This window comes from Calidris pugnax, unplaced genomic scaffold (genome assembly GCF_001431845.1).
Source record: "Calidris pugnax isolate Ruff unplaced genomic scaffold, ASM143184v1 scaffold219, whole genome shotgun sequence".
Taxonomy (NCBI): Eukaryota; Metazoa; Chordata; class Aves; order Charadriiformes; family Scolopacidae; genus Calidris; species Calidris pugnax.
Window position 1 is genome coordinate 12,942,316 of NW_015094507.1, and position 27,414 is coordinate 12,969,729.

At 39.6% G+C, this 27,414-nt stretch overlaps 1 protein-coding gene across 3 annotated transcripts in view; it reads left to right on the forward strand.

Annotated features, from left to right (window-relative positions):
* The window catches only part of PNISR (PNN-interacting serine/arginine-rich protein), a 27,967-nt gene extending 553 nt beyond the window's left edge, over nucleotides 1-27,414 (forward strand). The window contains exons 2-12 of one of the 3 annotated variants that reach the window (XM_014964518.1): nucleotides 11,330-11,448; nucleotides 12,685-12,870; nucleotides 14,416-14,639; nucleotides 16,342-16,528; nucleotides 16,793-16,983; nucleotides 17,598-17,735; nucleotides 18,765-18,864; nucleotides 19,601-19,654; nucleotides 20,878-21,048; nucleotides 24,021-25,122; nucleotides 25,383-27,414. In XM_014964518.1, the coding sequence (XP_014820004.1) occupies nucleotides 11,361-11,448; nucleotides 12,685-12,870; nucleotides 14,416-14,639; nucleotides 16,342-16,528; nucleotides 16,793-16,983; nucleotides 17,598-17,735; nucleotides 18,765-18,864; nucleotides 19,601-19,654; nucleotides 20,878-21,048; nucleotides 24,021-25,122; nucleotides 25,383-25,413 (2,472 nt within the window). In that variant the 5' untranslated portion in view covers nucleotides 11,330-11,360 and the 3' untranslated portion in view covers nucleotides 25,414-27,414. Of the gene's footprint in view, nucleotides 1-11,329; nucleotides 11,449-12,684; nucleotides 12,871-14,415; nucleotides 14,640-16,341; nucleotides 16,529-16,792; nucleotides 16,984-17,597; nucleotides 17,736-18,764; nucleotides 18,865-19,600; nucleotides 19,655-20,877; nucleotides 21,049-24,020 lie in introns of all 3 variants that reach the window. The other 2 variants (XM_014964519.1, XM_014964520.1) reach the window with 2 other exon arrangements.

Sequence of the window (27,414 nt, forward strand, 5' to 3'; positions counted from 1 at the left end):
GGAGAGGCCGGCCCGGGAGGTGGCGGAGGAACGGCCCTGGATGGGCAGGGGAAGAGGGGGGGACAACACACACATACACACACACATCGACTGATTTAGCCGGGAATACCCCATTTGGGAAGGCCACACGTGCGGCGGGGCCCGGCGGGTGGCGGTGCCCGCGGCCTGGCTCCGGCAGATGGAGCGTCTCTGTGGAATGTGGCCCCCGTTTGGTGGCTCCTCTCGCCGGCTCGTTCCGCTGGAGGGCTCCGGAGAACTGACATTAACAGCCTCATCCCTCCTGTGTACGATCCGGCAGCCTGGTTCAGTAGCTTGGCACATGCAGGATGTTCCTAAGTCCCACCTGTAAACAGACCCCGGGTTTGTCAGCCTTTTTGTGTGAAGCAGTTGCCCAGGCAGGTTCTCAGTACTCTTTTTAGACAGTCCTACGAAATTCGGTGTTGGACTAAACTTGGATGGGATGTCCTTGACCTTATGGTTAAAGATGAGGCCACAGAAATGGTCAGAGGGCTGGAACACCTTCTGAAGACAGGTTGAGAGCTGGGGTTGTTCAGCCTGGAGAAGAGAAGGCTCTGGGGAGACCCTATAGCAGCCTTTCAGTACCTAAAGGGGGCTACAGGAGAGATGGGAGGGACTCTTTGTCAGGGAGTGTAGTGACAGGATGAGGGGCAATGGTTTTAAACTGAAAGAGGGGAGATTTAGGTAAGATATTGGGAAGAAATTATTTACTCTGAGGGTGGTGAGACACTGGAACAGGTTGCCCAGAGAAGCTGTGGATTCCCCATCCCTGGAGGTGTTCAAGGCCAAGCTGGATGGGGCTTGGAGCAACCTGGTCTGGTGGGAGGTGTCCCTGCCCATGGCAGGGGGGCTGGAACTCCATAATCTTTAAGGTTCTAAACCATTCTATGATTCTATGAGGTGCTACCCCAGCTGAAATTTACTATGTTTCTGAAACAAATTACTACAGGGAGTATTCAGCCACCTTGGTGGTTGTTCATTTCTTCTCTTACAGTCCCACCTCTAAGTGTCTGTATTAAAAGGTGTGGGATACAGGGAAGCAAGGGGTGCTCTAAGGGATTTGTTTTAAGGCAAACTGTCTGCCACCTTTTAAAGATGAGGAAGTCAAAGGTAGTGTAAGAAGAATAAGGTATGTCTACTAGCAGGCCATATTCAAGCACCATTTTACAAAGACAGGGTTACAAATAACAGTCTAGTCCAGCTGAATAGCTGTAGTAAGAAACCCCTTCCAAATTCTGAAGTCAGGCCACGCTGAGAGGTGGTGCCTGTGAGGAGGTGACTGATGATGCAGCTCCCCCTGATCCTAGAGCACAGGAGTAACTTTGTCCAGGGACAAGTCGCTAGCATTGCTGACAAGTCAGTGACAAATCAGAGGACAAGCTACTGATTTTTATTTTGTTTGGGGCAGCAGCAAACCATGTGTCATCTCTGCTATTGTGCCATTGCAAGACTTTCTGTATTGTCTTTGTCACATGGGACATGCAAACTTCTGCTCTGAAACAATGGTTTCTCCACTTTCGGGCTCACAAGTATTGCAGGGCTTAAGAGTCCACCAATTTAGCACAGTTCCACAAATCCTCAGTGGACAACTCACCATATAACCTGTAGTGGTAGAGAGTAGTCTTAACCGTGTTTGATTTCCAGTTAGGTGTAGGATTATGGGAAGGTGTTATGGAAGCAGGAGTGTCCAGTCTCTCTTCTTCCAATGACAGAGGTACATGATGGTCCTAAGTCTGCCTTTGGCAACAAGTAATACTGTGGGTAGGTTTTATTAGATGTTCTTACTTCCATCGCTAGCTGATGTCTCTTCCTTAAGTGATAACTGCATTTATCGTTGAGGGTAATATCTGCTCATAAGTAGCAAGGAATAGTCATTTATTTAATTATTGGTACTATTCATTTTTGAGAGAGCATGTTCATCAAGGAGGAAGTTGCAGATGAATAGTACACTTAAAAAAAAAAAAAGCTAATTGTTTTACATGGCTAATTGAAAATCTAATGTCAGCTCTTCTAGTGGAATATATGGAAGAAATAACCAGCTCAGACTCCCTCCCCACACCCCCCAACCCCAATAGCTTTTTGCCTCAAACTACTTGAGTTATTGTGGTTTTGTTTCTAGGGGATGTTTTAGCAGTGGTTTTGGTGCTTTATGATCATCAAAACGTGTTTGTCCTTGTATCTTCAAAATACGAAAAAAAAAGTAAATGGTCATTATATCTTCAAAATACAAATAAAAAAAAAAAGTAAATGATACCTGAGTTGCCAATATCTGGTCCTTTTGTTCTTTTAAAAGGGCTGGCTTCAGCTCAGTGGATATATGGAGTTAAGCTTAAAATAACAGACCTTGGAACCTACACTGCTTGAATGACTCACTGAAGTTTTCATAGTACTTTTTTTTTTTTTTTTTTTTTATTTTTTTTTTTTAAGGAGTTGTCTGTTGAAAATGATGAAATGATTTTTCTACCTGTTGTTGAACTCGCAACTCTTGGAGATTTTTAGCCAGAGGTGCAAAGGTTCGTCTTCCCGGGGGCCCTCCCGTCCCACCGGGGGTCGGTCGGTCCCGGCGCCGCGTCTGCGGGAGGGCGGAGGGTACACTGCTTGAATGACTCACTGAAGTTTTCATAGTTTTTTTTTTTTTTTTTTTTTTTAATTTGGCCTTTGTTCAGCCTACTTCATCTTGGTAGCACTGTAAATATTAGTCAGACATGCTGACGTGTGAACCAGATTCTGGAAAACTTTGTAGATACTGAACATGCTGTTTTCTTCTGTTCTTTTTCTGGTTCTGTATTTTGGGTCTTGGTCAGCGTTTGGAAAGTCTCTGTTCTTCAGTGTAAGAACGAATGGTTTTGATGTTAAAAAAATGCTCTCAGGAGGAGGAAAGATGTACAATATCTCAGTATCGGGGCATTAAATGCCTGCAACAACTTAGGGTGTTGCCCTAAGGATCCTTGTGTGGATTCTTACAGTAACGTTTTCTTTATTCCAGTGACACAGTCATGGAAGAGGTGTTCAGTTTATGGTTCCTTCCAGTTTGGAGCATGTTGAGATAGATGTTCTTGGAGTTTATACAGTCTGTGTTCTTTATTGACTTCAGACTTCAGCTCGGTTGGATGTCAGTAATACCATGGATGACCTGCTCTATGCAATTCCTTGGGAGAAATATGTGGCCTGTTGGGGTTGTATCCCTAGAATATTTATCCACTGGTCCTTCCAGCCTCATCAGTGGTGTCTATGCTATCATGACCCTGATGAAGCACTAGCATAGTGGGAAGAAGGATGGGGAAAAACAACTCTCAACAACACTGTTTGACTTGAACTCTTGGTGGCATCTCTGATTCCTGTCTTTCTAGTAACAGCTTTGCTTCAGGTTGTTTGAATGTATGGTTAGATTTATCCTTTTTGCAATTGAACAGTTCCACAAAATTCATCATGGAAATTCACCATAAACCTTCAGTCCTTGTGCTAAAGCTTCAGAGTCAATATCAGCTACCTTGAATGAAAGGAAAAGGCCTTACACTAGAACAAGGAGCTCACGCAAAAGATCAGGCTGTTGATTTCAAGGACCTCTGCTTCTGAGACTGCTCCATTTTCCTTCTGGTCCATCTCCAGAGCCTAAGGCTATATGGGACAGAGAAGCTCTGCCTGCAGACTATGCGGTGCTTTTGAGATGCTTCTCAAGGTGTGACATGGATGACTCCCTGCAGACCAGAATATTCCACAAAGAGCATCGGAGACTGATGTACCTTTGCTGTTTGCATTGTCTTGAGCTCATGCAAAAGGTTATCTAGCTAATGACACTAATTATGAATTTCTTTCAAGAACAGTACTTGCAGTTTATTATAAACCAGGACTCTTAAGATAGTCATGGTTGCAGTGGCAGTTTATCTTAGAGGAGATGGAACATGTTTTTTAACCTAGATATCTGTCCGATGACTGGAATAGCAAAAAGAGCGGTATCTTTAACCCTGGGCTAGTCCAAAGACTAGCTCTGTGTGTAGGGGTTCTCAAAGTATGCATGATGACCTGTGGTTTCAGCTTCTTTGCTTATTTAGATAATGGATACTTCTTTGCTAAAATGCAGTACCTGTTTGGAATGCCTGCAAGACAAGATCTTTAGTCACAAGAAGAACTTCTGCAGCTATGTATTAGAGCTCAGAGTGCAAGTAAAACTTGTCAGGTCATCTCATGTCACATACGGACCCGCTGTTCAGGGATGATGAGTAATGTTATCAGAAAGGTGATGCAACAGCCTCTTTTCTGCATCAGAAAGCACTTGATTATTGGCTCTGGTTCTGTAAGCTCCAGAATCATCTGTCATTAAACTACCTGTCTACAGGGTTGAAAAAACAGGCTGGCACATAGTTTCCTGGAGATCTGGTCTCTTCTGGAGCTGGGCTACCTTTGTTAGTCTCTGTACTTCTTGTCTTGGATTATCTGTGTGAATTGGAGCAATTCAGATTATCCAGTAGATCTGTTAAATTTTATTTAGGGGCAGGTCTTCCCCTTATCTTCCCACAGAGAGTTTCTTGGTCTTTTTCAGTTCTGCTACAGGCAGTGCAGTACGGCGTGTAAGGAAGATCGTGTCTCCAGGATGACAAGTGGGATGTCTTTTGACATTCTCAGGGCTGAGCCTGGCTTCCTAAGGTTGCTCCTCTCCATTGTCGAGAGGTTTGAATATTGTTACCTCTACACAAGCATTGTTGAACTAGATAACAGATTTTATGAATTTATACTATGAAACTGCCGTGGTAGAGTTTTTGAGGAATCTGAGCGAGTCCATTAGGGCTCAAGTTCTCTTGGTGGCCTTGTTTAAAAAAGGCCCATCTTTGACATCAGTGAGCAACTAACTATGGGGGCCTTCACCAAGCCCTGTGCCATTGGGAAATCATCAGGAAACCATGTTCTACTTGACAGGGTGGTATTTCTGTTGGTGTGAAAGTCCATAATTTGCATCAAGGTAACTGTGTTTTGCGGGCAGTGCTGGGGCAAGTCTCCCACAGTTAAGGGTGAGCATATGAATTATCATTCAAAACTCTGGTTACTGGTAAGTAACTTCTAATTGTATAGTTTTCAGAGTGTGTGATGTGTCTGGACACATCAGAGCGAAAAATACCGTATTTTGGAGACAAATAGGCGATGCCTTATTTCCTAAAAGAGCAGGTTAACTCTGAGGTGTAACTATAGCTGAGGTGCACATCACAATCGAGGAGAGGAGTGGAAAGGTACCTTTAAAAATATCTTTTATGTTTTCATTCACTGGCTTACCCTAGATTTTTGTTGAGTAAAATACTAAAGTGCAGTAGAGAGTTTGACACCAACTTTAAATTTTTCTGTGTGCTGTTGGCTCTCAGAGGATGCTATTTGCTGGGGATCAAGGTAAGTCGTATCTATGCCACCATGTCAGCTTTTAGCACCATCAGGGGAGCTTTTACTAGCAGTCCTCTCAACGGTGGCAAGTTTTAGTACCAGTAATTTGCTACAATAAAACTTCAGCAGATCCTGCATTTGAATAAAGTTCCAGTAGGTCCAGCCTTTGAATAGGAAACTTTTTATTTTTTAAACATACGAGGAACATATTTCAGAACTTGTCTGCTCTTAAAAATTCTAGCACAATTTTGACATAACACATTCACTTTTTGTAATCTGTTCAGTACATGTAACTGAAAATAAATTTGAATTGAGGGAGTGTTTTTCCCATGTGATTGTATTGTTTTATGAAACAAAAAGAATCCTGAATTGGCTTGTGTTCCTTCATTGGTAAACAGATTTTTAATAGATTCAGGTTCCTGTTCTGTGATCCCACATCAGGGAATGGCTGAAGCACTAATAAATGTTCTTTTGTTTATTTGTGTTTGCTAGAGAGAGAGAAAGCAGAAAGGCTATATCCGATTTATTGGGAGGGTAGAAAAGCTAAGTAAAAGAATCTTAACCCATGATCATAAAGGAGGGTAGTATCTGCATTTTCCTTTACCAGTAGGTACCTGTAAAATGGATCCATTCTTTGAACCTGTTTGTTTTTCAAAACCTGTTTTACGCACTGGTGGCATAGGGACCAGAGTGTTTTAATGACTTCTCAGTTGATGTATCCCTCTGTTAGTCAGTAACTGTCCTGCTAATGTTTGAATTGAGTAGATTTTAGCCAGTATTTGTCTTTCCCCCTCCCTTTCAGTGAAAAATAGAACTTGTTTCACTGCCATTTGGGTGCTGTGCTGTGTATTTGGCCTGGTGTCACTAGTGGGAATTAGGCTTAGAGCTGTCTGTTGTGTTAGGTGAAGCCTCTTTATTTCAGGTTATACTGACTTGGAACTTTGTAAGGGATTAAAACTTGTTTATAGTTTGTGTGGCAGCATCCTCAGTTAGTTTTGACAATGTAGATTTTAATTAGGTGGGAGTGGACTTGATTCTCTTTTCTCCATTATTACTACTTGATGTATCTCAGGAAAATGATGTTTACTTCTTGGCACATATATTAATACAAGAGGTTTCAGCTGTTTCAAGCCTTTAATTTACGGATTTGGTGGGGGAGAGACATTGTTTGTTGGTTTTGGGGATGTGGGTTCTGCCTCTCCTCCCTTCCCCCCCCATACTGGGGGTAAATCCTCTGCAATAAATTTAAAATTACTACAAACAGGCTGCATTTTCTTCTTGTATTTTGTGAGTTCTTTTAGAAGTAGTTTGTGCCATTTCCAGTTCATGGCACTGAAGTTCAAAATTGTTGTTTTGGTAACTCTCACATCTGGTTTGTTCATTATGGTAAGACTTGTCTTGGGCTGCTTTTATTTTTGACATCTTTAAAATAGCATCACTAGCAGAGGAAAATGTCAGTGATATCTGATGGGCCAATATTGAGATTCTGTTGAAAAGTTCTTACATATTCTTCTCAGTAAAGCTTCACAAGCAATACACAAAGTTATATTACTTTTAGGTAAAAAAGAGTAACATCAGATAGCCTACGTGTATGTAATTTAATAGATGTGTCTGTATATAGGATTGATTTAGTTACTTTTTAGAGTAGGTAACTTAAAATGAAGAGCTAAAGCCAGTTTGTTTGCCTGTGAAACTTAAAAGCAGATGAAACCATTAAATGCAGCAGTGCTTAGAAGAACAATTTGTGAAGACAATAAACCACCTTTAAATGCCTGTAGCCTCCCTGTAGCAAGCGAGAAAATTTTATATTGAGTACCTTTTTCGTGTTTACCTTCTACCAGTTAGTGAAAACTTGGAAAAAGTACAGGAAACCAAGTGGGGAGCAAAAAAGCAGGGAAGTCTGTTTCTCAGAAGGTGATGGTGTCCTGCTGTTTCAGGTCACCATGTAGATGGAAGCCTTAGAACAAACCTCTGTTCACTGGCTCTGAATAGTGCATATTAAAATACAACATTTGCTTTTCAATTGAATTTGAATACATGTGGTCTTCCCTTTTAGCCAGTGTATCTTAAGGTTAGCTTTATAGACATTGTAAGATGCTAATTTTGTTCCTTCCACATCCAATTCCTGTTTATGTCCAAAAAATAGCATAACAACAGAGACGAGTTGAAATAAATAGAATATTATAAATAGTTTTGGCCAATTTTCACATGATATTTGAAAAAGGGCTTTGGCATGTACAGTTGCATGAAGAAAGTGATGTAATTGCTTAAGTATTTGTGTGGTGTGTATTTCTGATTAGTAAAGACAGGTTTTTTACACTGAATTTAGTAATAAATCTGTACTCGAAAGGCAGCATGTTTTATGTTTGCCAACCTATGGGCATCAACATTTCTTCGGGAAAACAGTGAAAGCACAAATGCAATACAGAATTAAAAGCTTTCAAGCACAGTTCACAAACTAAAGTTAGCAGTTTCAAATTTTTAAATTGGTCTGCTCTGGATGGCATAAATTGAATTAACCAAATGTTGAAGTTCTTAAAGGTTTTAGACAGTTGTTGCTGTCTTATCACGCTGTTGTGCATCAAAATAGAAATCTTGACCTCTTGCTTTGCACTTCCCCATCTGGTTTCTCTTCCCAAAATAGCGATAATAAGGTGAAATAATCTGTCTGGGGCAAGTTGAAGACTCGAGGCCGTATTAGATTGCAGAGCGATGGAGCAGAGGCCGTGTGCACTAACAACTAAAACCCCATGGGTTTTTTTTCTCTGGCTCCAAAGCCAGCTGGCTCTGATTGAAGGTCTCTGACCTTCCAAACCAGGATGGACGTGTCCCAGCTGCCTGCCGTGTCCCAGGTCCTTGCTGACACCTGCAGTGTCCTTGGGAGCAGCCCGGAGGAGCGCTCGGTGGCCTGGGTCCGTGCTGGTCTGTAACTGGGAGATGGTGGAGTCCTTTGGCACCTCTCCCCATAGGAGCACAAACTCAGCCTTGGGTGTGATAACTTGTGGAGAAGGAAGGAGGGCAACACGTGCTGCTGCCTAAAGTCACTGCCTGTCTTCTGGGTCTCTTGGTTACCTTTTCAGATGCCAGTTGATAAAGCTGCAGAGTAATTTATCTCCCCTGAAAAAAAATGGACTTAGTTTATTTGAGCACCTCATGAAATAGTAAGGTAGTTGCTATCTCGAAGGCAGGTTCTACAGAGAAGATTTGGAGGAGTTTGTTCCCTTAGACCTTCTTACACTCCAAACGAGTGCTTCAGTTTGCCCGTAGTGAGAGAATAAAGACAAAAAGGCTTGAATACTAAACTTCCTTTTCAGTGCAGAATCTATGATAAACAGATAACTGAGAAGTTTTTCAACAGGTACAAAAGTTAATTACAAGGTAATTATGTGAGCTGGAGCATATAAAAAAGGGCAAACACAAAAAACCCAAATGTCCAAGACTTTAGGACAGATGTATAGCAAGTCCAATAAAAATAAACCTCATTGCATCCAATCAAGTAAAAACTGTGTGTAGGAGGTTCCAATTCAGTTGAATTTGTTAGAGGTGCTCCTAATATCTCTACACTTCCATAAGAGACGTTGACAATTTCTTTAACTGTATGAGAAATTGATATTTTTGGCATTCAATTGTATGCAAACCTGCCTCTTACATTATCTTCTGAACTTTTTGTTGAGTTTATTTTAGTGAAATTTCACCAACTTTTTGCAGAGCAGTGAGTGGGTAAAAAAGTGATACCTGAATTACTGAAATACATGTTTACTGTCACTGGTGTGGTTTAAGAGCTGGAAACAAAGGGAGTGGCATGGTGAGGATGTGCAGTGCTTTGAAGGCCAGTGGTTATCTTGAACCACAAGCATTAAAAATTTGTTTTAAGATGTAAGCAAGTTTATTTTGACAATGGAAAGAATTTGGATTCTAGATGGAGAGATGAATTGAGGAGAGGAAGAAGCAATTACTTACCTTTTTCTTACTTTAGGGTGAAAATGGTATGAGAAATTTATTTTTCATACTTTGTGTATGAAATATGAATACCTGGAGAGCTCGGAGTGGCAGAGCCAGCTTAAATGTGGGATTAAGTGCATGTTAGTTGCTTTTTTACTCTCAACTGGGGAAAGAAAGTTGACTTCCTAGGTACAGATCAAAATTTTTAAAAACAAACAAACAAGAAAAGACAAAAAAGAGAGGACATTGTCTTCACCTACTAAAAGTTTGAATATAATAAAGACATTGTGGAGAAGGAAGAAAATAATCAAATAGTTAATTTGGCAAGAACAGATTGCGAAAATAGAAAAGTAAGTTTTACCAAACACATCCTGCTGTTCCTGAAGTTTATCTGGTCTTGTGTAGAGACTCCAAAAATACAACAGAATTTTTCTGAGCCACAGACCTACAGTTTTTCAGAACAAAAATAAAATTTGACAGAAGTATGTAAAACATGAGCTTGCGTTGGTCTCTGTGTGACCCAGCCCCCCAACAATGTTCTGTGCAGCTTTTCCCCGGTGGTGCATTTTTGTGGCGCGAGGCTCTTCCTTGCAGTCCTGCAATTATTCAGAAGAATGTCGTTAAGCGCTAAGCACGATGTGCCTCTGCAAGCAGGATCCTCTCTAATTGCTCTTCTTGGGTCAGCCCAAAGCTGCCTCTGTCTGTGGGTCTTGGTGTGTCCTGCTCGGTCGTGACAGCCGGGGTGACATTCCTGGATGGCCACCCGAGGGGCACCGGCTGCTTTGAGCCAGTTCTCTCTGAAGGGGCCGGGCTGCATTCATCTGTTCTGCCAGCATCATCTAGGTCTTGTGTGCTGCTCCTCTGACCCTTTTTTTTCTCTGTTTCTTTTAAGTTTGGAGCGCTTGAAACAGCCTACATGGGTGATGAAATCAAGCATGAAATCCGGGATTGTGTGTTGAATGGCGTGAGGAGATCTTCATTGAGGGCAGAAAGGCTGATGAGAAGTTGTTAACAGCCTGGGAAGGGCAGAGGGGGTTGTGCTTGGGTGCAGTCTTACTCATTGGCCTTGGGTATGGTTCCTGGAGTGAAGTGTACCCAAAGCCCAGGCTTTGTCTTCAGAAAAGCTGTTTGGAGCAGTGTAGGTGGCCACTCTCTGGTTCTCCGTGTGTAGCAGGTTAGGTGTAGACAGGAGGTACGAGTGACCAGAAGGAACTGGTGTGCCATTATAGGCACACCTACCTGGTGTACCTCACTGTACCTCGGCGAGTTCTTGCAAAGCAGGTCCTGGAGCTTCCCTTAAAGCAGGTTGTGGAGCTTCCCTTCCCATCGGGTCCTAGGGCTGCTGCCTGCTCAGTGAGGATGTACAGCACAGCACCAAAAAATGTTTCTCGTGATTTTAAGGGGTGTTGTGGTAAATGTGCAGTTATGCAGTGATATTCTTTTTTTGGGGGGTCACATTCGAAGGCATCCATTACTCAGGAATTATAATGAGCCTGTACAATGCATAAAATGCATGTGGACACCGTCTTGTACTGTGCAGTTCTCCAGTGCAATCCTTAACCATGTGTTTTACCATTCAGTGGCTTTCCTTTGTCTCGCTTAACAGCCTTGCATGACACTTGTGTAGAAAAATACACATCTTTTCCCTAAGAAACAGGCAAGGATATAATTTAAGTAATGTCTGTTATATTTTGACTTACTTTAAATTGCATTTATTGTCAGATGAGTTCTTGTCTTACAATCTTGTCATATCTCTCCTTGAACGTCATTTTGTAGTTAATTTCTTTGTGAAAATACAGAGGAAGCGTACTAGGCTTCTGAGATCTTACAGTAATATTTTCAGATATTACTCTAAAGGATGAACCATTTCCTCCAGCTTAAAATATTAAGCCAGCATTGCTTCAGCTTGCTTTGCAAGGCTTAACTATATCTGCAGTTATGTAAGTTTCAGTTATGTGATGTTTCATGGGCATCTATTTAAACATACAACTATTATTTTTAGTTGAAATATAGACTATATAAAGACTTAAAAGATGTGGGATCAAGGTGGACAACCTTGGCAGCAATGGCCTTTGAACCAACAGCAGTGGATGCAGTCATTTCAGCACCAGCAAGACCCAAGTAAGTATATAGAAAGCTTTGTGGATTAATTTTTTTTTTTTTTAATCTGTTGTCATTTGAATTTTTGAATCTTTGTTACAGAGCATGACTGATAGTTAACGTTTTTGTAGCTGCTCTCAAGATAACACATTTATGATGCTTTTTTGACAACTAGAAAAACAGAAAACATACATAGATTCCGCGTGTTCTGACGTAGTTGATGTTTAACATGCAAAAGGCAGGCAAACAACCTGAGTTATCCTGGGCAAACTGCCAGCATTTTACCAGTCATACAGATCAGCATTTAGACCTCAGGTACTTCTACAGTATCTGTATCCCTGTCAGTTCTTTAGCCAAGCTGAATCATCTGCTTTTTATCCGTTGCATGTGTGGCAGAAGTACTAATGCAGATGTATACACAGGAAAAACTCTCACTGCAACATTAGCCTGATGCTTATTTTAGGTTACAGCAGTCATGATCTCTTGCTTATATTTTTTCCCCACCAAAACCCCCCCATATTTTAAACAATAGAACATAATATACCTTAACTTGAGAGGGAGGTGGCAGTTCAAAGTATCAAGAGAAGTAAAGAAATGGATAAAGAGAGCAGAGGCATGTATTTAATACTCAGGCAGAGTGATCAGGGACACTGGTTTTACATTGTTTTCTGTCACTTTCATTTCTGTAACTTTCCTAGAGACATTTCCTGACTTGATAATAAGCAGAAGACATACTAGTGTCCTCATCTGAGTGCGATTTAGTTACTTACTGGTAGGAATGTCAGTAAAGGAAAAAAAGGGGAGAGAGAACTGTAACATAAAAAAGCGTTCCAGAAATCAGGGGTTATACAAAGAGTACACTGCAAATTGTATTTTTAACTGTGCATCTTTCTAACACTTGAATCTTTATGAATTTAGAATGTAATGCTATACATACTTCTTTCTGGTATCAAAATGAGTTCACTTACAAAAAAAAAGTGCTATTACAACCACCCGTTCATTGCTAATGTGAACCTAAAATAGTCTGCCCTATGGCATTTTGAACATATGCAGAGAAACTCCAGCAAGTGTGTACTCTGGCAGTTGCTTTCAGTCTGCTTTACTGTACACTCTGAATAACTTTTAATGGTGCTCACAGTACTTGCTGAAGGTAAACATTGCCCATTTCTCTTGAGCAATGAGACGTGTAATTGAGAAACACTGTTAAGCTTCAGACATGCGAATACTCACCTTTTAAATTTCCTCTGTTTATTGTAGGCCAGATTGACTGGGCTGCGTTAGCTCAAGCATGGATTGCTCAGCGAGAAGCCTCAGGGCAACAGAGTGTAGTGGAACAACAAGGAATGATGCCAAACGGGCAGGATATTTCAGGAATAGAGTCTGGTCCAAACAACCATAATAATTTTCAGGGGGATCCCAACTTCAACAGAATGTGGCAGACAGGTTTGTTTTCCTTCCCATTCGTTGCTTTTTATCATGTAATGAAATTTTGTTTTTGTCAGATGTTTTGGGGTGTGAATATGGCTGGTCCCTCAGGTTACCAGTAGCATCAGCTAATTAACTGAGTATCACAGCTTTTGTTTTTCAGTCAGATGTTCCACGAAACGGGTAACAGTACTGACACAAAGGTCTGATAACACAGCTCAGTAATCTCTAGATAAAATAAATAATTTGGTTTTATAATATATATGTGCAAAAGATTTGTTCTGTCCCTGTTGTAGAAAGATAAAGTATGAATTGGCAATTACGTATCTATTTCCCTGGATTTTATTCTTGCGTCTTCTGTGTTTTGTTGCTCATCCCACTGCAGTAGGAACAGCAGCATTAAAAGCAACAGGGTGCTTCAGAATTACAGAGCATTGGTTGCCCTCTCCTGTAGTGTCATACCTGCTTCTGGCATGATCTTGTCATCTAGAATGAGTTCACAGTACAACTGGCAGATGCTGGCTTTCTCCATCCTCTTCTTCCTCCCTATCCTTCCAAGTTTCTTTTTGGATCCAAAATAATAATAAAATAAATAATAAAATAAATAATAAATAATAATAAAATAATAAAAAAGCAAAATGGCAATCTGAAAGCCAGCTGTGCAACTATCAGACTATTCGTTTTGAAGGGATTCGTGTTCTGCAAGTGAAACCAGCATCTGTTGTATGTGACTTGAACTAAACTGGGTGCTTAAATAGTGTCAAATGTTAACACAGACAGTTATGAACAGTAACTCCTGTAAGCTGTACTTAAAGGATAAAGGATTCTGTCCCTTAGAATACTTTATAAGTATTGACTCTGGAAAAGGATTTGATTAATCAGCTAAAAATGACCTGCCAGAATGACAGTGAAAGTGAAAGGAACAATGCAGTCTTTGAACATACAGGAAGAAGCACAACCAAGTAGAAAAACTATGTTAACACTTCTTGGTTGCTACACTAATGGATCCAGTTATTATGCAGATGGAAAGGACAGTGAAAATTATAATTTGAAAGAATTATTCCAGGACTGGATGGAAGGTAGGAGTTAATCTGAGAGGCTAGATATAACTTTCAGCAGTAACAGAACTAATAAGGTAGTTCTGTAAGAGTCTATAAATATCTGTATAGTGGACGTAATTTTTAGACTGGCTTCTTAAGAAGAGAACTATTAATTAGTTCCTTAAACCCTTTTCACTCTGTTAGCCAATTGTAACTTATGTTTGAGGGCTTATGACTGTAGCTTATGCTGGGACCTCTGCTAGATACTGGAGAATCCAGGAAATCGTCTGTTACCAAGACACAAGGCTTTAGTTTTAGTTCAGCTGCAGCAATTTGTATTTCCTTCATTTAGTTGAAGAAATTACTGAGGCAGTATAACACAGGCTGTAGACTGATGATTCTTCATAGCTTTATTGTCTGTTGCTTTGAGGAACCTTGTCATAAATGAAAGAACATTTATTGATGGGTGACTCATAAAAATTGCACTAACTTGGTGTTGAATTGTATTCTGAATCCTGAACAGAATGGGGAATGCCTCACCAGCCCCCTCACCCACCTCCAGATCAGCAGTGGATGGCGCCAAGCACAGGTCAAATGGAGATTGTTCCTCCCTCTGAAGACAGCAACAGTCAGGACAGTGGGGAATTTGCTCCTGACAACAGGCATATGTTTAACCAGAACAATCACAACTTTGGGGGACCTCCCGATAACTTTACAATGGGGCCAGTGAACCAGTTTGACTATCAGGTGAAACATATTTGTTGCTTTACTATTGTAGGCGCGCAGAGTCCCTCCCATGGATGTGTTCCTCTAATATCATCTAGCGGCGACTTTCATTCTTCAGTTCTACAAACATCTACAGAATCTGTTATCTGCTAAGATACATTTTTACCAAATACTTTACAGAAGAGACTTTAGAGCTTTCAGTTCTGTTCTGAGGCCAAAGAGGTTTTTTTTCCGTACTAGTGATGAGAAATGGCTGTTGTCTGCAATATTAAAATGAATCACTGTGTTCCAGTATATAAATAACATTATGTAGTTTTGCATTTAAAAAAAACCCAACAAACAAACCAAAAACAAAAACCAAAAAATAAAAGAGGAGGAGGAAAATACCCAAGTTCAGAAATGTATACTTAAATACGCTAGGTAATGTACCACAGGGAACAGTCCTGTATTTGCAGGGAGATAGACTGGATGATCCATCGATCTTTTCCATATCTATCTACTGTGATTCTTTGAATAAACAATGGCATTTCTAAAAATTCCACATCCAATTTTTTCTTCATTTTGACATATAAGTTGGATAGCGTAATAAATCTGTAGGTGGTTTTAGCACTAATAGTAGCAGAGGGCATGACACAGATCTTTAAACACAAAGAAGTTTTAGATCTTTCGCCTATTTTCAATATTTTTCTTTAAAAACTCTTGATATAAATGACAAACTGTACCTCTTAAAACACCTACCTCCTGTTCATAAGCAAACCCAAGGGAAGATGGGCAGAAATGTGTTTCTATATTCTGGCCTGCTTTTCTCTGTTATTAAATGCTCCCATTCAGCAATGTTAGGAAGGGAACCAATATTTTCAAATTCACCTTATTTATTATTGTTTCCTTTGTTTACTGTTACGGAACCAACTCTTAAAATTAATTTCTCAAAGTCCTACAGAAAACTTGTTTTGCAGTGAATAACAGAGGGATGCTTGGCCTGAAATTGTAGTGGAAGAGTGCTTCTAGCTCTAGTGACTTAAATAGAGAGTCAGTAGAATATAATACAAAATACCCAATGCTTTAAATTTCTTCCTAAACACCCTCCCCTTAAATAGTTTCATTAGGCATTTCTGGGCAGCAAATATTAAGACAAAACCCCCCTCGTGTATACCTGAAGACTTAGGGCTTTTGGATTGTGTACAGCTTGCTCAGAACCCAGGGTCTGCAGTAAACTTGCATAATTACGTATTTAATATTTTAATCAGCCATCCTAATAACATCCGTGGATGATTACTGGAAAGGGCACAGTGCAAAAATTCTTTTGTAATAAAAGCTTGAACTTTTCATTTTTCATTACGTTGTAGTTACAAGGAAAAACTGCTAACGTAGACTTTTAAACCTTAATTTTGTATACTGTTCATTTAACTGCATGCTCTGTTGATAAGCTGGGAAGGAACTGCTGGAGATAGATGGTGATTGTAGGGCTTAATGCTTAGCACAATTTGAAGGGAGTTTGGTTGAAGCCCTTTCAGCTTCATTAGTATCCCTGCTTAAATCTAAGTTTACTTATTAAATGTTTAAGGAAGACTTGTTTCTTGGGGACCACAGAAAAAGAGATTAAGAGATCTCAGTAGCCTAGAGATTGTGGATTCCTACTTGCATGGATTTCTGTAGACCGACTTGCGCACATGCTGTATTTAGTGTTACATGTAAAGAAAAACAAACTGCATTGCTCTTTCAGCATGGGGCTGCTTTTGGTCCACCTCAAGGTGGATTTCATCCACCTTATTGGCAGCCAGGACCACCAGGGCCGCCAGGTCCACCAGCACCTCCCGCACCTCCTCAAAATCGAAGGGAAAGACCCTCGTTCAGAGACCGACAGCGTTCACCTATTGCGATGCCTGTGAAGCAGGAGCCTCCACAGATTGGTACTTGTTAACCACTCCTTAATGAAAAAAATGTAAAAGCTGTGTTTTGAAAAGAATTGCAAAATTTGAAGACTCTTTTTTTTAACAAAGTAAAAAAGGAGGGAAAGAAAAAGCTATTGTAAATGGGCGTTTACAGTCAGAAGTGTGGCTTGTTTATATTGGGGTGGAGGGTTTGCTGCTTTGCTCTTGTTATTTTTTATTTTTTTTATTTGGGGGGGGAAGCTTTTTTTCAATCATACAGAACTCTAAAACTTGCTTATGTAGATGCTGTGAAGCGTAGGACTCTGCCTGCTTGGATTCGTGAGGGCCTGGAAAAGATGGAACGAGAAAAACAGAAAAAATTGGAAAAAGAGAGGATGGAGCAGCAGCGTTCACAGATGTCTAAAAAAGAAAAAAAGGAAAGTGAGGAGGCTGAAGAAGCGGATGGCCCACGGTTACCTCAGAAAAGTAAATTTGTAAGTAGAAATGTTTGCTTTTTGCTCAGGTTTGTATTTCCTGAAAGGCATCAACTTTTTGGTCTTTTCCAAATAGAGAGTGTGCATTCCTGGTTATCTCTTTTTTTTCTGTTGCTTAAAATTAAGCTGCTGCTTTGTTGATATTTACTTGACGTTTTGAAGTTGTTAATGTCTGAGAGGTAAAAGTATCTTATTTGATCTGTAGTAGCAAAGAAACAACGATGAAAATAGACTTTTTTTTCTTGTCTGTATTTTGGAAAGATACGTATCTTTGAAGGTTTGAATTCTAAATCAGTAGCTGAACGAATTCAGATACCTGTATTTGCTGAACTGAGCCCATTTTGGAAGCCTTGTGTTGCCTTCACTGTAGCAGTTATCTCCTTTGTTTGCATTTCTGAGTACCTGTCTGGCAGTGAACTGACAACTATGTAGTTACTTATCTCGTGTGAGTAGAGAGGTGCCTGCATGTTTATTAGAAGGGCAGAAAGGAAGTAGTTTTATGACAACTGTAATACAGATCTCAGTACAAAGTGAATCATGTTGACTGTAATAAATGGAAACTAATGAGCTTGACGTGCAAGTTTTTCCTGAAACGCGTGATGCTGTCCTTGTAGGACAGCGATGAGGAAGATGAAGATGCTGAAAACACAGAAGCTGTAAGCCTTGGGAAAATCAGCAGGAGTCCATCCCCGGCTCCTCAAGAGGAGCAAAGTGAACCAGAAATGACAGAAGAAGAAAAGGAATATCAAATGGTATTAATAATGTAGTTCTCACTAAGTATTTCTGTCTGTTTGCTCATATTTTTGGGGCATAGGAAAGTAAAACACTTTTTCCTCTGCCTGATACTGACAATAGAGGTGTAATACTTACCATACAGTAAAGCAGGGTTATATTTGCTTGTCTCTTTATAACGCTGTCTGTCTTTTGTAGAGAGGGATATAAGTTACATAACTCATATTTAGCATAATAGTGAAAGAACGTAATGACCGTAATCTTTACATTGATCGTTACTAATTCTGTGATTTGGCTTAACTTGTCAAATTCCTGAAAACTTCTAATGATAAAATGCACCCGTCTGAAATCTGTGGTTCAACCTGTGAAAGGAAACTTTTAAGAAATTTATTCTTCCAAGAGTGTGTTAGAAACCCAAGTCCTAGACCAGCCAAAGCTTCACTGTGCCTGCAGAAACTTTGTTCTTTGAAATCAGTTGTGTGCTAATTGTACAACTGAAACCTTGTTAATGAAGGCCCTGAATTCTAACGAGTTTGATGAATGTACTGTCGTAAAGCAGGTGGCCAGACTGAGCAGCTGGGAGAATAAGCTACTAACAGTTCAATTTTTGTAGTAAATATGTAATAATAAACTCCTCTATTAGTAACCTCTGATGATTTTTGCAGGATTGGGGTCAGCGAGGCAGCATACCAGACAGAAGTTTGCTCTTTATTTTTTAAAAGAATAAATGGGATCAGTCATTTCTGATTTACATACTAATTTCCCGTATGATCTTTGACATCAAGGATCAGTTTCCTGGATAGCTGTGTGTAATATGTGTGGATACAGTTCAGTCAAAATACAGTTCTAAAAGTTTTGAAATCGGGTCAAATTTGAAAGATTTCAGACTTGTGTTTTTAAGTCATGTCTGTTGAAATAAAAAAATAAATAAAATGTGCAGGAGAGTACTTTTAAAGCCATCAAAAGAAGTGAGGCTCTATAGATACAGTTTGAATGCAGCATTTATTCAAGAGGTTTTAGCCTTTAATTGTATATACAATTTTCTTCAGATGATGCTGACAAAAATGCTGCTGACAGAGATTCTCTTAGATGTCACAAATGAAGAAATTTATTACGTGGCCAAAGATGTTCACCGTAAAGCAACTAAAGGTATGCCGGTTCTTTTTTTTTTTTTTTCTTTTTTTGTTTTTTTTTTTTAGTTTCTTCTGTGAATATTCTATATTTGCATGTCTCTAGAACATTTAACCTCCATAGTTATCCCCCAAGAACAATTCCAGTATAATGCATTCAACTTGATAGACTTCAAATCCAGTAACCATGTACTGTTGTCCTGTGCAGTGTATTGTGAGTTACTTCAGTTACTCCATTTCTTTCATACAATTCATTGATTTAGTTAAAATGATACCTGTGTGTCAGTGCCTCTTGAGTTGTAGCTGTTTCTTAATGCTGTCATCTTTATCTCAAGTTCTTAGCTGTTCAGAAGTGAAAAGAGACGAACTTTGTCCTCAATTAGTAATTCATTTGCTTTCACAATTAACATGTATGATACTTACATAACAGATTTTTTTAACGTAACTGAGTTAATCTAAATATGTAACTACTGAAACTTGAAAATTATGTGCAGATGCTGTAACTTGGAAAGTGATTTATGAGTATATATTTGTTTTTTTTTCTGTTCACTGTTAATTTGCAGTTAAATTCTAAACCTTCGTGGTCAGAAAATCTAGAGTTGGTTGGTTTTAAATGGATGATGCGTTTTTAATGTTTCTTCTCTCCCTCCAAAGAACAGCAATAGTAGTAGATTTAACAATACCATAGACTCATGACTATGAAATCGTGGCTATTTGTGTTAACATGTTGTTCCTGTTGTTGATGTGATACAAAGCTCCTGCAAAACAGCTGGCACAGTCCAGTGCACTGGCTTCCCTCACTGGACTCGGTAAGTATGTTCCTTATTCTTGAGAGGGCTTAAAGGGGGAGTTTCACTCTTGCCTTGCATTTCTAGAAATTGCATTTTAGATTTTAATTGCCCGAGGGTGTGGGTCACTTGCCAATAACTTTATCAGCACCTTTGTTTGTTCCACAGGTAAACCTACTGATATAAGTGGGATGGTTTTTGGAGTAAAGGACTAGTCAGTGTGAGTTAGCGTATGAGAATCTTGCCCTAATTTTGAAAATGCGTAAAAACTTTAGATAGATTTATTTTTCAAAGCGTGTTTCAGAAGTACACTGCGGTCTTCAGAGAGAGGAATACTGTTTTATGCTTTTTGTCCTATTTTGATCCATCCAAACAGGAAGGGAAAGTTGATAAAAGAGTAATGCGAAAGTCTATAAATAAAAATACTATAACCTTTGGAATTATAATTTTATTGAAAAGCTTCATAAGCACAGAGGCTCCCATATCACATATGACCAGAAACAACACAGAAAAAAGAGATTGAAATTGCAGCTTGAGACACAACAGCAAAAGATCTTTCCCAACGTGCTTTTTATCATCTAAAACATACTACAGCAGCCTCAGTCTTCAATTACGTGCTTGTTGTGTGGATTTCTGATGAATTAGGTTGAATGTTATCATCACAAGCATTCTTATGTTTTAAAACTAACTCAATCAAGATCATAAGCACCTCAGTAGTTATTAATGTCTCTAGGGGAGAAGAAAGTGCATTTCTGTTCCATCTCTGTACCTGTCAAAGTGCAGTGTTTTCTAAATCAATGTAGCAAAATTGGTATGGCATTCAGAATTTTGGTAACCTTGGACTACGGAGGCGGCTGAAGTGATTTCAGAGATGTCTTCTGGGGAAAGGTCCCAGGCGTTTTCTGTCGGGTTGCTGATGCAGAGGCAGGCACTGTGTTCCCATCTCCACAGGGAGCTTTTTTTGCCCTTCCATACAATGGGAAAAGTACCGCGCTCACCGTGGTCGCTTGCCGAAAATAGCCGGGCTGTTCCAGGAGGAGTAGAACCAGACAGTGAGCCTCAATGCAGATATGGGGGCCTCCATCACACCAGTCAAACAGCATTGGCACTTAACCAGAATAAAGTGACTCCTTCCGAGAAGAGGAAGTGAAGGAAGGGCAATGTTACTCTCCTCTTTGCCCCACAGAAATTTTAAGAGCAAAGCTTAATCTTTCCTCATGATAGACTGGACTTTATGCACGCAGGTGGACTGGGTGGTTATGGATCAGGAGACAGTGAAGATGAGAGGAGTGACAGAGGCTCTGAATCATCTGATACTGATGAGGAGGAATTACGACACAGAATCAGGCAAAAACAGGAGGCATTTTGGAGAAAAGAGAGAGAACAGCAACTACTACTAGAAAAACAGCTAGAAGGTAAAGCATGTCACGTCTTCTTGCTATGCTGCTGTATACAGAGTTTACTATTTAGTATAGAATCATAGAATTGTCTAGGTTGGAAGAGACCCTTGGGATCATCGAGTCCGACCATCTACCCTACTCTACAAAGTCCTCCCCTTCACCATGTCCCTTAGCACTGCATCTAAACGGCCCTTAAACACAGCCAGGGATGGTGACTCCACCACCTCCCTGGGCAGCCTGTTCCAGTATATGTAAATTGGTGGGAGACAAAACACATTTTAAGCCAAATTTAGAAATAGTGTTCTTTAATTGAAGTTCCAACAAAAAAGATCTTTAAGCTATGTGATCAAAATGGGGTTTGCTGCTTTTCTTTCTGATAAGAAAAGAATCCATGTAGTGTTTTCCCTAAACTATTCTACTTAAGTGTTAAAAGAGCAGACGTGGTGCATATATATCTATATGCTGTAGATATTGTACTATATAAATAATAGTATCACTTTATAAAAATGCATGTTTATAATGTATTTTTTAAAGTTACTAGTATCTCTGTTGTGGCTAGGGGATAAATTCCACCCTTCAGCACCAGACTGCAGTTTATCTAAACTTGATCTCTTAAAGTTGTACACTATAAGTATATGAAGCACATTTCATGTCATCTGAAAAACTTGCTTTTCTGATACATAATCTTGTGCAGTGCACTTTTCAGAACGTAGAGTGGGAGGCTGCAGTTCATTTGAACTCACAGTTTGCAGTTGCAGTTGAGGTTTGTGTCCATATGCTATGTCTCCACAACTGGGTTTTGATACCTACTACCAGGGAGAGATTAATGAACCCAGTCAGTTCACACTTAGACTCTAAGAAGGTAACAGGCTTAATTTTTAAAAAAAAGAAATAAATAAAATAATCTGTAATTTACTTCTGCTTCTCCATACAAGGTAAGGTGTGTCCTTTTTTACTGATAAGGTAGGTGAAAAGGGTATCACAGTTGTCACTTGCACTGCTGAAGAGCAGTCTAGATTGACAGATGAACGCAATGGTAAGAATTCATAAGCTGGAGGAGAAAGAAAGTGCTATTATGATAACATACTTTTTTCTTATTTGGAGATGGATGATTTCCACCTTCTTATTTTAAAGGCCTAAAAATAGAACATATGGATCCCTTAATAGAAGTCTGAACTCACTAAACTTTTGGTTTCCTTAATCCTCCTGTCTTTGGGCATTTTAAGGTTGATGTATAAAAGGATAGCCATATGGAGAGTGACTGACTGGTGGCCTGTGACCTCTCTCTTCCAAGTAGGAGAGGCCAGATGCCAGTTTGGGGACAACTCCATGGGACTATTTACAGAAATAGAAATGTAGAGTAAACAAGCTGATTCTATACATCCAAAGTACCGAAGAACACTAAATGCAGAATCTCATTTGTAGCGGTGTTTAGGAAAAGCAGAAGATTTCTAGTACTGAGTACAGCATCTTCTAACATACACTGATTTCTGCCTCTATTACCTTATAACTCAGGGACCAGGTGGATTTGTTCTCTGGGTTGTATTTGACAATCATGGAACGGTTTGGGTTGGAAAGGAACCTTTGAAGATCATCTAGTCCAACTCCCCTGCCATGGGCAGTTGCCATTTGGATCATGCTGGGTTTCTGGATGTAGTTTTATTCCCTAAGTTAATTCAGGAACTGATGGCCCACATCAAAAGGCCATTTTTTGGTTACAGATGTTGTATGTCAGTTATTTTTTCTGGGTTCAATTAAAAATGGGGAGGGGAGATAAACTTGGCCGGTGATGCAAAGGATCCCAGGTTGAATAGAAACAAGTAAAATTTTTTTAAAGTTGGAAACCTCTGAAAAATGCTCTGAGGGTCTGAATTTCTTTATTTTGCTATATGAAAATCTTGGCCTGATACTCATTAAGTTATTTTCAAGAAATGTATTTTTTTTATTCTTCTCTTGTGTTCTTACCACATTTATAGTATTTGCTAACTACCAAGTTACGTATCATCTCAACTGACATTAACTTTTTGTTTTGTAAGAGTTTTAGCATCCATCTTTATTAAATGCTGTGGTCTTTTAAGCTGCAGCTTAAGCAAAGAGTTATCTCCGAGTCTCCTTTTTATACTATTCTTCTCTTTCTTGGAATTCATTGACTATAAAACCTTTCAAAAACAAGGACAAATGTAAATTGCTTGTCCTAGTTAGCTTTTAGGACTAATTTAAGTTATCCTTGGAAAATGTCGTGAAACAAACTTGCATCACTACAGCAGAAGGTACTTCTCTAAGACTTTTTTGGGTGATGAGGCCGGCAAAATGTAGAGATATGACTACCCTTGTTCTGAGGTTGGAGAGGCCACCCATGCTCCGTGTGGGAAATAACAACTTCTTCAGACCAGCCAGTGATTACTCAGTCCCAGAGGAACCAGGCTGGAAGGAATCGCACAGAATCACAGAATCTTCTAGGTTTGAAGGGACCTTAAAGATCATCTTGTCCAACCGTCAACCTAACTGACAAAAATAGACACCCGCACAACAGAAGCGGAGGTGCAGCTTAGAGGAGTACTGTTTGAGGGAGGAGGGGAGAATCAGGTGTGCCAGAAGGTTGCAAGAGGGAAAAGTATGTGTGCAAGAGGGAAAAGTAGATGAATTTGGGAGTTCTGGTGCTCCAGGGTGTTCGTTGGAGAACTTTGTCGTATACCACTGAAACACGAAATGACGTCAAGCACTCCTAAGTGTCTGGGTTGTACCCTTTTCTAAACCAGGAGGACAACTTTTCTAGAATTATAAAAAGAGAAAATAAGTTGGTAGGTAGGTAGGTATTAGAATGGCAGACTGTGTATTAATTATAAATATTATGAAAGGTACTTGGAAATTTGGTTTTGCCAAAAGTAGCAGTATGGAAATTACTGACATACAAACAACAGGATGGAAATTACTCAAAATTAATTGCATTTTTCTTTTGTGTACCTTTTTTTTTTTTTTTCCCCCAGAAGAAAAGCTACAAAATGAAAAAATTTCAAAGGAGATGAACGAATTTATTAACAAAGAACAAAACAGTAACTCGGCATCGCAGGAGGCAAAAGAACTTGAAGCAGATATGGTTCACGAAAAGAAAAGATCTCCCAACGCCATCGCCCCTGATGTAGAACTCAAAAAAGAGGGTAAAGAGAGGACAGGAAGGAGCGGGTCGAGGAGCTCCAGCAGCGGTAGCAGTAGCAGCAATAGCAGAAGCAGTAGCAGTAGCAGCACGGTCTCTAGCTCATCCTACAGCAGTAGCTCAGGGAGCAGTCGCAGCTCTTCGCCTTCTTCCTCTCCTAAAAGGAAGAAGAGACACAGCCGCAGCAGGACGCCCTCGCATAAAGTCAGGCGCAGCAGGAGCAGGAGTTACTCCCACAGGAACAGGAGGGAGAGGAGCAGGAGCAGGGAGAAGATGAGGGAAAGGAGGAGATCTAGTCGGAACCGCAGCGCTGAGAGAGGGGAGAGGCGGAGAAACCGGAGTCCTTCTCGAGAGAGGAGCTGGGACAGACGTAGGAGCAGTAGCCGTTCCAGAGACAGGAGAGCCAACCGCGCCAGCCGCAGCAGGAGCAGGGACAGGCGTAAGGCTGAGGAGCAGCGTAGGAGCCCCACTGGAAACAGGCACAAACATAAAGGCGAGGGGAAAGATCAGGAAAGGAAGAAGGAGCAGAGCGGTGGGGTGGATAAAGACAGGAAAAAGAACAGAGAAAGGGAGAGGGATCAGGAAAAACGAAAAGATAAGCCCAAAAAGGAGGAAAAAGAAAGTAAGGCTGGCAATCATGAGGACAGTAGGTTAAAGAGAAAAAGAGACAGCGAAAGAACTTTCTCTCGCGGTGATTCGATATGTGTGAAAATAATCAGGCAGGATTCCAGGCAAGAAAGCAAAAAAATTACTACCAAAGATAGCAAAAAACGGTCAGGCTCCGAGTCTAGCGCGAGGAGTAGTTCTGAATCGCCAGGAAGCAGTAAAGAAAAGAAGGCTAAGAAATCGAAGCATATTCGGTCATGCTCCATGGAGAAATCTCAAAGGTCTGGTAAGAAGGCAAGCCGCAAACACAAGTCTAAGTCACGATCAAGGTAGTATACTTTTTAAGTATTTTGTCTGACTTGTTTTTTATTTTTTTATTTTTTGCTATTCGTCTTCATGTGTACGGCATATGAACTATTTTTTTTAATACAGTATGGTATTTATTAAATTTTTTTGTCTTAGGCAAAAGTAACTTTGGGAAAAAATCTTTTAAAGCTATTAATTACTAAGCCTAAAGTGTGTGTGGGTATGGGGGTCTTCTGTTTTTTCCAATTAACTTTCCCCCCCTCCCTTTTCCTTTATTTTTCAGATCAACAACTCCTCTTCGTCGTAAACGCTGAGGAATTTCTGGCACCAGTGCTATGACGTTTAAAAATTCCATGAGTTATAAAAGGCTTGTCTCATTATAGAGGCACATTGTGGCTATGTAGGTGAAACCAGAATCCTTTTTTTATCTGTAAATAGGTGTATTTTTTTCCAAATGCTGCTCAGAATTAAATACCTAATAGGATTTCTTTGTATTACATTTTTTCAAGAACGGTAGTGCTTATTAAGAATATAAAACATGCCATTCTCTTTCAGCTGTAATGTTCTTAAAATTACTATTGAATGTACTGTGATGTCAATAAAGCTCTTTAGTTCATTTTTTGTTTAAAATTCTTGCACATGAATTTTGTGTTAAATTGTAGAAAGTACTTTTTTTTTTTTTTAAGAAAAAGGCAGCTTTTTTTGGTATAACAAATTTTTAAAGTACTTGAAAAAGATTTTAACGTAAAACACTTGTCAAAGTATGTGATCCATGGACCTGATGAGATTTATCTATGGGGGGGGTGTGTGTGGAAGAACAAAGACAAGACATCATTTTTTTTTTTTTCCTTTAGATATGTGTAATAGATTTTTAATATCCTTTTTATTTGGGCTAGCAAGTAATCTATGCTGTGTGTGTGTAAAATCTGGGTCACTGTAATAGAAGCTCTACTTACACAGACTGAACCCCATTAGGAATATGCGCGATGAACTGATCTCGTGTGACAGTGTTAAGCTCTGGAACTCTATTCCTCACCCAGATTTCAGAGAGAACTTTCTGGACGTTCAGGGATATTACAGGAACAAGACTCAGTATTTTAGATGTTTTTATGGAATAGATTTATAATTGGCACCCAGCGCACAGTAGAAAACCGGTAACAGGTTAACTTTACATTTTGGCACAGGCGTTAAATGTGTAGTAAACATTAAAGATGGTTATTTTTTGTTAGTGTTACAAGAATTGTGATTCCTGCAAAGCTAATACATTGATTAGACAGCAACGTAACGAAATTTTTGTTTTTAATATCACCATAAAGTGAAGGAGGTCACTGTGATTACCTCCTCCTTCAGGAGATGAGCGATGGCTGTTAGTAACAAGAGTGTGAAATAACACTAGTTAAAAACCCCAACAATGCACAACCCTGGCCAGTGACTGTTACAGCAGAACATTAATTCAGGCAGAGACTGGAGATCTGAGCCAAGAAGGTCTGGTGTGGTACCAGCTGTGAAAAAGATAAAAGGCTTAATATCAAAGTAAGATCTCTTTGGCTGTATCTTCTAAGAAAAAAAGATACACTAGTACAGGTAACCTGCAAAGCATGTCTTCATGAGCAGATAATCCATTTACTAAAGTTAGAACTCAGCTACGTAGCATTTTTGCCAATGTAATTTTTTTTTCATAAATTAGATGCAGAAGTAAACTGCTTCGGTGCAAAGAATCACATCTTTAGCTCTACATTTATTAAGCAAGCTAATGGCTGGCAATTACACGCATGTTTATCAAAACACTGTTACAGAGAAATAATTAGTTGATCGGTTATAAGTAACATACCCCCCAGTTAAGTCCTTTTACATAAGTAAGCAGTCATACCTATTAGCAAAAAAAGGCATAATTTGCAATGCGCTGATTTTACTTGCATTGGTACAGATATAAATAATGATGTGTTGGTCCAATCTCAGACAACTATTGGCTTTTGGTAAAAGTGAGGATTTTTTGAGGAATAGGTAGCATAACACTTCCGATGCCTTAGAAGGATGTTGAGAGAGAGAAAGGAACTAGAATTAAGTTTAAGAAACGCTATTGAGGAATACAGTTTCCATGATGCATTGAATTTGATTTTCAGTTCAGATTTTATATTCTCTGTCTAATAATAATAATAATAAAAAAAAAAGATTGTGTATGAAAAGCTTTATATACTCTGCCAACAACTGGAATTCTGTCACTTCCTGTAAATATGAAAAATTATTTTTTTGACACAAATGCACTTATATGGGTAGTGACTGTATGCCAATAAAAAGAGCATACGATCTCTGTA